The 9,265-nt window shown below is 55.3% G+C and overlaps 1 protein-coding gene across 2 annotated transcripts; it reads right to left on the bottom strand.

Moving 5' to 3' along the window:
• Positions 1-687: 687 nt before the first annotated feature.
• Positions 688-8,664, bottom strand: GSC (goosecoid homeobox). Of its 2 annotated transcripts, XM_029951755.1 has the most exons (4): positions 8,138-8,664; positions 7,413-7,672; positions 6,967-7,093; positions 688-1,111 (listed from the first exon to the last, which is right to left on the bottom strand). In XM_029951755.1, the coding sequence occupies exons 1-4, from the start codon at positions 8,490-8,492 to the stop codon at positions 1,068-1,070; spliced, it is 786 nt and encodes a 261-aa protein (XP_029807615.1). In that variant the 5' UTR covers positions 8,493-8,664; the 3' UTR covers positions 688-1,067. The 2 variants fall into 2 exon arrangements, with proteins under 2 accessions (XP_029807615.1, XP_029807616.1); XM_029951756.1 differs by lacking the exon at positions 688-1,111 and having other exon boundaries at positions 6,685-7,093; positions 8,138-8,649.
• Positions 8,665-9,265: the final 601 nt, after the last annotated feature.

The raw sequence follows: 9,265 nt of genomic DNA, 5'->3' as shown, positions 1-9,265 counted from the left end.
GAGACAGACACTGTTCTGAACAAGATGCCAGTAACCACCTCCACCTTGCCCCCTGAGGCTTAGAAGGGATTAAAGACATGCCCAGGAAAATGATTAAGAAACTGTCAATCCCGGAACTAACATAAAATATATTTTTTTACAACACTCTCCGCTCCCCTGACCGTGAGTTGTAAACAATATCTCCCTTCTTTAAGAAAAAAAACAAAACTACACAGGCACGTCTTCTATAAAGACAAAAATAAGCCATGAAGACCTACGACCTTTTCAGAGCTTTAATTAGTCAGGAAAAGGGTTACGTGTTCATCTTCTGACTTTTGCATCAGAGACCAGTTATCCCACAGGCCGAAAGTGAAACAAAACCAAGGGGGTTTCGTCCAGCAGAAGACAAAGAGGGGGGGATGGGGGGGAGGCTCTCTCTACATTCACCGGAGCATCTCGGGAATCTTGGTGCAAAAGTAGGCATGAAACAGAACAGCAACCTTAAAGCTGAGGAGCAAGCACCACCAAGCTCCTGGTGACCTGCACCAGCCCCAGGGGACGGGGTGGGGGGACACCCCTCCTTTGAAGGTCCCGAGCCAGGTGGCAGGAATCACGCATGCTGGGGTTACGTTTAGGACCGCAGGGGACATCAACAGGCACACGCAACTTTCCAGCCCTGCCCACTTCAGTAGAAAGTGATTCACTTGGTTTCAGATTTAAATATTTATTCCTCAAGTACAAAACAACGTCGAACATGCGCACCCCCTAACATCCCAACCATCTGGCCCCGAGTCGCAACATCTTCAGATGAAACAGCCAGCTGGGATTCGACTTCACAGAGTTCCGAGTCTTTCTCGCAGAGGGGGCTTTCCAAATGCGCCGGGCCTCCCTGTTTCTCGGAGAAGGGCCGTTCTAGTTCTCTGGTCCCAGAGTTAGCACTTTGCGGATTTTCAAAGGAGGATTAGCTGTACCCCATCTGGAAAGAAGCGTCTCTTGTCCTTGCCCGGTGATGTCAATGGTTTGTTTGGGATGCGATGAAAGCGGACAGTCCCAGTGAGGCTGGCTGGTCACACATGGGCGGGTGTGATTCAGACCACACGGGCCCCGAGGCTGTCCTGCCGTGAGCTGCTACCTGGATGATGATGCGGGGGTCCCCTTGAGCCACAAGGTCCCCCTCTCTGGCCAGATGCCCTTGCCCCCCCTCCCCGTGTAGCAATTCTCCGCGCAGCCCTGTGGCCACGCGCACCTGCAGCACGCTATATTTTCACTGCAGGATGCTGGACATCATGAGTTTTTTTCTCTGAAAAATCCTTTTAAGAGACTTTTGTCTCTACCCCCTCCTCCCCATCCCGCCCCCACCCCCAATGTTTTTTAAACAAGTTACTATGTGTTAGTTCTGAGCACTGGGAACATAGCAATCCACACCGGGGAAGTTGCTCAGCCTTACTCAGTTAACAAAGAGAATTTGTCTCCTTAACCTGCGCTGGCATTTTCTGCAGTCAGCCTCCCCGACAGCGCAACAGGGCAGAAGCATTTCCTGGGCTCAGCTCTATACACCCGGCAGGTCAGGGAGGAAATGACATGGACTCTTCTGAACTCTGTCTATCGCAGCTAGAATTATCTCACTAATTATAGCTTCTTCAAAACAGCTCAGGCTAAGGAGAGGGGCGACAAACACTCACGCAGCTCCCTCAGCTGGACGGGGGTGCTTGACTTGGTCAGCCGGACTCCAGAGGAGTCTGAATTAGGACTCAGAATTGGGAAAACAGAAGGTATGAGCAAAATGAACTTCGAACAGAGAGAGGAGGGTTTGGAGGAGGGATTCTGAAGATGTCTCTCCAGTGATGCTTCCCAGGGCTGGACACTTGAGCACAAATGAGGGCTGCCGGGATCTAAAAATTATAGACCCACTTAAAAATACCGCATCATGGGGTGCCTGGGGGGCTTAGTCGGTTGGGTGGCCGACTTCGGCTCAGGGCATGATCTTGCGGTTCGTGAGTTTGAGCCCCGCATGGGGCTCTGTGCTGGCAGCCCAGAGCCTGGAGCCTGCTTCGGATTCCGTGTCTCCCTCTCTCTCACTTCGGCTTCTTCCCCTGCTCACACTCCGCCCTTCCCTTGCTCACACTCTGTCTCTCTCTCAAAAATAAACATACACAAAAAATTTTCTTAAACACCACAACATGCCACAATTCATCCTGTTCGGTTCGTGGGTCGTTGGATTGCAAAGACAATGGCACTTCCCTCCCCCACACCCACCCCAGATATAAAACCAAGTCAGAGGTCTTCTATGTTGTCACATGGCTCTGGGGACAGGCTTCAGGGGACACACCGTTGTCCCCCCAACAAATGAGAAGCCCCGCAACCAAAAGACCCAGCTGGCTCTCTTTCTTCCAGAACTTTCAAGGAGCTTTGCACTAGTGGCTGCGTTTTGTTTTCATTTTACTTTTGGAAAACTTCAAGGTCATTTCATAAAACTTGGAAATGGGATCCCAACCCAGGCCAGCTTCTCTCCTTCACTCTAAATCTCCTTGTCCTAAACCTCTTAGGGAGAATACAACCTATTCTACCTTATCAGATGTTTCCTTGTCTTAAATCCATGGCAGTCAATTTAATTTCATTACAGTCTGTGTCCTGCAGTCACCCATAAACTCCTAAACCAGCAACAATTAAAAACAAGGTGCATTCCTTCATTCCTAATTCCAGCCTACTTATGCAGGGCTTTATCCAGACAATTTGAGGGTGTTTTTCAAAGCACGCAATAATAAATGCATCAGACACTCTGCTGGGTTCTTACATTATCTCTAATCCTCCACTCAAGCCCATTGTGCAGTGCAGGTGAGGAAGGAAGCTCTCCAGGGTCCCTCCACATGGGGAGCACATCCAAACGCAGGCCCCTGTCACCCTTCCTCCCCAGCCTGGAATTCTGTCTTCCTTAAGGTGGAGGTTTGCACCTGCAGTGTGCAATGACGAGGGAAAGTGAATTTGAGGCCCTTGACCGGGATCTCTGGCGGGGAGGTCTTGGTGAGTGATTAGTTTTACTTGAGTCACTGAAAACCCCATTTGATTCAGAAAGAGCACCCCATGACCTCTACCTCCCAGCCCCCAACCTTCCCCAACACAAAGAGATGAAAAAGAAATCACACATACCCATTAAAAAGACGTCCTTCACGTCAAGACACAAACTCCAAGTTCAAAAGTCAGTAAAAGGCAACTTGACTCAGGAATGGTCATGCCCAGGGATGCAGTTTATGAAGTGATCGTTTTTAAGCCCTCTCCCCCCACCACCCACGCACAGCTCGCTGCAAAAATAGTGAGATCACACTCTGCAGCACACCCAGAACGTGAGAATCCCATTCCTTCCCCCACACACTCCATTTTCCTTACTTGTCAGCTGCCTGCAGCCAGGGCCCTCCTTGGCCCAGGTGACCTTGGCAGCTGGAAGCCATTACCCCATACCTTGCTACCACCCCAAGAGGTATGTGGGAGAGTGCGCTTGGGTCTGGGGTTTTCAGGGCGGGCTGCGCCATTTACTATGTGTCCGAGGCAAGGCATTTAGTCTCTCTGGGCCTCTACTTCCCGTCTGCAAAATGGGTTGCGGTCCTCACTCCCCCCACACAAGCCGAGGGCCAGAGATGTATGTGGAAGACCTTTGGAGGGGAAAGTGCCGGACTCCTGCAAGGTGCTTTCATTGTCATCATTCTTTCCCAGAATCTTCCTGCCACTTTAAGGCACATTAATTCCCATGTCCCCCAGGGGCAAGTGCATTCACTCCTGTATCATCTGCTGTTGGTGACCTTTTACACATGGTTGTATCACCACTGAAAAGAACACTCAGATCTGCGAGGCAGCGTGACTTACATAGCCTTCTCCCTTGAAGACGACCGTTCTCATTCTGGCCCTCTGTGTTAACTCTGTACCTCAGTTTGCTCAACTGTCAAATGGGAAGAACACCTTCATTTGGGGGCAAAGGTGTGGCACAGGCTACAGGCCCCTTGCTCTATATGCCTTTGCCCCCTTGCACACACACCACATTCCAATACTGTGATCCAAATTCCCACCAGAGAGAATTACAAGGCCCAGGGACTCTTGAAGCCCCAGTGCCTTCTCCCCCAGGACTCTCCCTGGCCCTCCCCGACTCCAGCAGCCAGGCTAAGACAAGGGTTGGAGGCTCACAGCTGACCGGGGAATGCAGGAAGGTGGGTTGATTATATAGAATTAGGCCATCCTGACATTTCCCTCTTCTCTCCAGACAGGGTTGTCTCCCGTGAGCTGGGCCAAGGTGAAGTACTTTGCAGGACCCTCCAGCGTGGGGGCCTAGACAGGGAGGATTTCTCTTTTGCCACCACTGTGCATCTTCCCCAGCTTTCTGGGTCTTCCTCCCTCTCCCCCTTCCCCACACCCCCTGCACACTCTACTTGTCCTGGCTTTCCCCCAGGTGATTCTGGGGGAACAATGTCTGAGGCCCTGCCCGTCCTGCATTTCTCTCTCCCCATCACTTGACATGGACACCACTGAGATTAGACAAATGCAGATCATTAACGGGGGGGGGGGGCGGGCAAGGAAGATCCCCGTTTAGAGGGAGTCCAAGTGCAAGTCACGGACACAGAGACATACAGAAGTTGATGAATTCCAGGATGTCCGAGGCTCAGGCTGGAATGATGCTGCCTGCTTCTGTCCTACTTCAGAATGCTCTAGACTAACGGAGCCCTGGGAAGGGTAGAAGTCAGAGGTTTTCCTGGGTCCCCCTGCAGGCTCACCCCTCTCCTACGGGACAGAGGTCAACACCTAGGGACAGCAGTGCAGGAGGAGTGCAGGCCAGGCCCATGGTAGCCTGAGGTCTAGGAAATAGACAGAAGAGCCATGGCTAAAGATTCATCTGAAATGTCATGTGAAACCTCCCATGACGGTCCCCGAGTATCTCTCACCAGATCCGGTATTAGTGGAAACATGTCCAACCATAGTATTAAAACTCACTTGGGCAAAGATGATTGTTTTCTAAAATCGAATGTTGTTGAAGTATTTAACTTTTCTGATCCATAACGTCCTTATCTATAAACTGGCGTAAACTCTCCATCACGAAATTCTCGAGAGGTAAAATGGGAGAATATACAAGATCCTGAAGTGCTGGGTCTGATACAACATAAATCATAATAGTACAGATTAAAAAAAATAAGTAGCCGTGTTGAATGATTTCCCCCATGCGAGTTATTATCCCCCAGGAGTCCGTACCTTCAATGTCCACACCAGCCCCGGGGAGCTGACCTTATGGTCATGCCCATTTTACAGCCCATAACAGCAAGGGGTTCGGTAATTTGCTCAAGGTCACACATGAACCAAGGCAATCTTGACTCCTGAGGCAGACCTGGCCGTCTCCTACTTCCATCTAGGGATACTCCTTATTAAAAAGGTGGTAACGAGGAGGCACTCCATATTTCAGAAGTGCCTTTTCACCTGCCGCAGGGGTCACTTTTACCTTTCAAAACATAAAAAAGCTTTAGGAAAAATATCGCCTCCTGGGAAAGTGGTTCCACAGCCAGGATGCACAGCCTTCCCCCCCCCCCCCCCCCCCCCCCCGCCCCCGCCGCCGGAGGGACCTTGTACTAAATCCCGGAGACAGGGGGCTGAAAAGGAAGCACAAGGTCATTGCTCCCTGGACAGCACACACTTCAGCCAAGCCAGGAGGCTCTCTGAGCCTTGGCTTCCTTATCTATAAAATGGATTTGTTGTAAAATCAATACAGTGAAAACATTCAAGCCCAGTCCTGCTGGCCCTTGGCCTCCATCCCCCAACGCCGGCCCCATGCTCTTTGGTCTTCATCCCTGGCCCCAGCGCTTGGCCAGCACCAAGAAGCTTCCGGGCTCCTCCGGTCCTTCAGAGGCCGCTGACGCGAACAGGCGGCGGGCCCCCGTCTAATGCAGAAAGGAGGCTGTCGGCGGTGGCAGGAGAAAACCAAAGGCGTCAGCCCTGTCACTGCCATGGCCCGGCGCTCTGATACCCGGTTGGCCCACGGGACTCAGGGCACGTATGTGTGGCCACCCCCGAACGCCTGGGCTAAAAGCGCCATGAGCCCAGTGTGGCCAGGGTCCCCACTCAACCCTGGGGGCCTGCAGCTGAGACCCGCCAGGCGGGGGCATGCTGAGCTGGGTCGAGGGGCAGAAATGCGGCCTGGTAAGAAGGGGAGTGGCAGAGCGGCCAGGAGGAAAGATCCTGAAAAGTGTTGGGAAAGAGGTATGCCCGCCAGCTAATGCCACCATCAGGCCTGGGGATTTCGTGGGAACAGGGACCAATGAGCCAGCTCTGCAGAGGCTCCCAGGATCTCCCAGCTCCCAAGCGGATCCTGCTTTCCTGCTTGAGCTTCCCTAGGCAGTGAGGTGGAAGAGTCCAGGTTCTCCCCGCTGGGGAAGGGGAACTCGGACCCCATGCTGTCCTGTCTCCCGGGCAATGCTACCACCCCCGGGGCAGCCCGGCAAAGCCCCTCTCCACCCCTTCCTAGAGACCTAAGACCTAGCAGATTTTAAACCAAGACATCCATCCTGTGACTGATTCATATCCAAACTTTCCTTTCTTTCCACCCCCCCCCCCCGGAGGTCAGAGCTACCCAATTTTTTCTTTTGAAGTTACAGACTACTAGATTTCTTTTCCGGGCCTCAGATTGGGAGAGAGCGGGGGAGTGCGATGGGCATGAAATACAGAATGTGGCCCGACTACATCGCCATCACTTTATTGTGTCGTCACCGTTAACTTAACTATAAATACTACGGTGGGGAGCCAGGCGCTGGCGGCCTCGGACTTCGCGGTTCGACCCCCGGCGCCAACCCTCCCGGCTGTACACTATTTACAGCTCCTCGTTCCTCTTTCTCGGCCCCCTCCCGCAAGGCAGCGCGTGTGCAAGAAAGTAGCATCGTCTGTCTGTGCAAGTCCTTCGAGTTAGTCAAGAGCCACAGCCGGCCCGAGGCCGTCAGCTGTCCGAGTCCAAATCGCTTTTACCTTCCTCTTCCCTCTTCTCGGGCGACGCCTTGGAGGACGTCTTGTTCCACTTCTCGGCGTTTTCTGACTCCTCCGACGAGGACCGCTTCTGCCGCCTCCATTTGGCACGGCGGTTTTTAAACCAGACCTGTTGCGCAACGGAGGACAAAACAACAGTTAAGTTCAAAGGCGCGCTCCCCCACGGCCGGGGCACCCCCGGGGCCCTCCGTGGCCGCGCGTGACGCGGGCGTGGGCTCGGAACCCGGGGACCCCGCGCGCACGCCAACAAAAGGGCAGGAGACTCGCTCCCGCTTCCGCGTTTCCATTCAACTTCCTGGGCCTAAAGCGCCCTCCAGCAGCCTCCGGGCCTCCACGGGATGTTTTTCAAGTTCAGGGAGACCGGAGCAGAACCGAGCGAACCCGGCGGGGGCCCGATCTCGCCAGGAAGGACCAGCAGGCGCGCCCACCTCCACTTTCTCCTCGCGGAGGTGCACCTTCCTGGCCAGCTGCTCGCGGGTCCCCACGTCTGGGTACTTGGTCTCCTGGAAAAGGTTCTCCAGCGCTTCCAGCTGCTCGTCGGTGAAGATGGTGCGGTGCCGCCGCTTCCGCCGGCAGTGCAGCTGGTTGAGGAGTTGCAGCTCGGTGCGCGACAGCGTGCCCACGTTCATGTAGGGCAGCATCTGGTGCGGCACCGGGGACACTAGCACCGAGCCGGGGCCCTCGTAGCCTGCGACAAAGTAGGGCGCACGGTCAGCCGGCTTCCTTGCCACTGCGCGCACTCCGGGCCGGCCTGCCCCGCGACCCACGCCGACTGCGAAATCCTCTGCAAGGGGGTGCCGGGAATTGGGGGTGCGCGGAAACCGAAGAAGCAGGGAAATGGGGGAGGCGTGCTGGAGCGTCCACGCGCACACTAGCCAAGCCACCTAGGGAATCGCAAAAGCCTCGCCTCCCCACGCAGGCACTAAGTTACAGTTTCCGCTAACTCTCGCTTAAAGTTTGCAGCAAGTGTACAATCCCCCTTGCCCGATCGGGGGAGAGGGGAAAGAGGGCGAGGAGGGTGGGGGAGAGTTTATTTTCGCAAGGAGAAAAGTTTGCACAAAGTGAAAATAGCACGCGCCGCCGCCCGCCCACCCACGCCCAGGGGACGGAGGATCCAGGCCCGCGGAGAAGGCCGGCGAGAGAGCGATCCTACCTGGGGGCGTCGGGACGCAGGAGCACTGCTGGGCACCCAGCGGCGGCACGGCCCCGCAGCAGGCCGGGCCCACGGGCGCCGCCTGCACGTGCAGCTGCCCGTAGAAGTAGTTGTTGTAGCCGAGGCGGGAGCCGCCGACCGCGGCCGGGAGGCCTGCGCCGCCGGGGGCCACGGGGCGCGGGTAGAAGGCGCCATAGTCCGAGGAGGCGCCGCCGCCGGCGCCGTAGAGCGAGTCCCCGTGCAGGGCCGGGAAGACGACGGGAGCCGCGGCGCTGGGCGCCACTGGCAGCACCGAGTCTTTGCAGCGCGGCCGGGCGGCCAGGATGTTGTCGATGCTGAACATGCTGGCGGGCATCCCCGAGACCCGCACCGGGACCGGGGGGCGGCAGGGAGGCGCCGGGGAAAAAAGCCTCAAAATGGGGCGGGGGGGGGTCCTCTCTCCTTCAGCGGCCGACCAAACCGAAAGAGAGCGCGGGCGAGCGCGCAGCCCCGCGCCCCTCCCCGCCCCCTGCGTCCGCTCTCCCTCCTCCCGCCCTCCCCTCGCTGCAGTGTTCGCTGAACTCAACCCGCGGGTAGGACGGAGTTTAGACCAGCTGAACCTCTTGTTGGTTTTATACTGAGTCGACGTCATCCTGGATTTAGTTCCTGGTAATATGCAGATGACAAACAGAACCAGATTTGGCCCTTTCTGTTCCTTTGGGTGGGGGGGCTTTGGGACGGGGGAGGGGGGGAGGTGCCAAGGGGAGGGGGTTGCGGGGGCCAGAAAAGGGATTGTGGATTGCAAATTAATGAAATTAACCTAATCTTTCCCATTCAGCGGCCCCGCCGCGGGCCGGCCGAGTTGGGCGGGCGTCCTAATTGCTCCGGTTAATCTCATTAATTCCATTGTGCGGCGCAGTTAACAACTCCTTGCGCCCGACCTCTCCGCCCCCACCCTTTTTTTTTTTTTCCTTTCAGATTGGGTCCTATTATTGGGTGCGATTTCCTCTGCCAGAAACTCAAATTCATTGTGGCCCGTTTTACTTTGAGGCTACTTTTCCTTCCCGCTTCGGAATTTGTTTTGTTTTAGAAAATGCGAGGGGCTGCGTCCTCTCAAGCAAGATTAAAGACTCCGCTCTTCCTCCGAGC

This window comes from Suricata suricatta, chromosome 9 (assembly GCF_006229205.1).
Source record: "Suricata suricatta isolate VVHF042 chromosome 9, meerkat_22Aug2017_6uvM2_HiC, whole genome shotgun sequence".
In the NCBI taxonomy this organism is placed as follows: Eukaryota; Metazoa; Chordata; class Mammalia; order Carnivora; family Herpestidae; genus Suricata; species Suricata suricatta.
The sequence above is the reverse complement of the archived record's forward strand: the minus strand, read 5'-3'. Positions and strand labels throughout refer to the sequence as shown.

What these genes read in the sequence shown, in the direction of transcription:
- GSC (XM_029951755.1), bottom strand. Translation starts at nt 8,492, where the DNA reads ATGCCCGCCAGCATGTTCAGCATCGACAACATCCTGGCCGCCCGGCCG. An exon ending in TCCGCGAGGAGAAAGTGGAG is followed by an intron (nt 7,094 to 7,412) that starts GTGGGCGCGCCT and finishes GTTGCGCAACAG; the next exon opens with GTCTGGTTTAAAAACCGCCG. An exon ending in CGAGAAGAGGGAAGAGGAAG is followed by an intron (nt 1,112 to 6,966) that starts GTAAAAGCGATT and finishes ATCATCATCCAG; the next exon opens with GTAGCAGCTCACGGCAGGAC.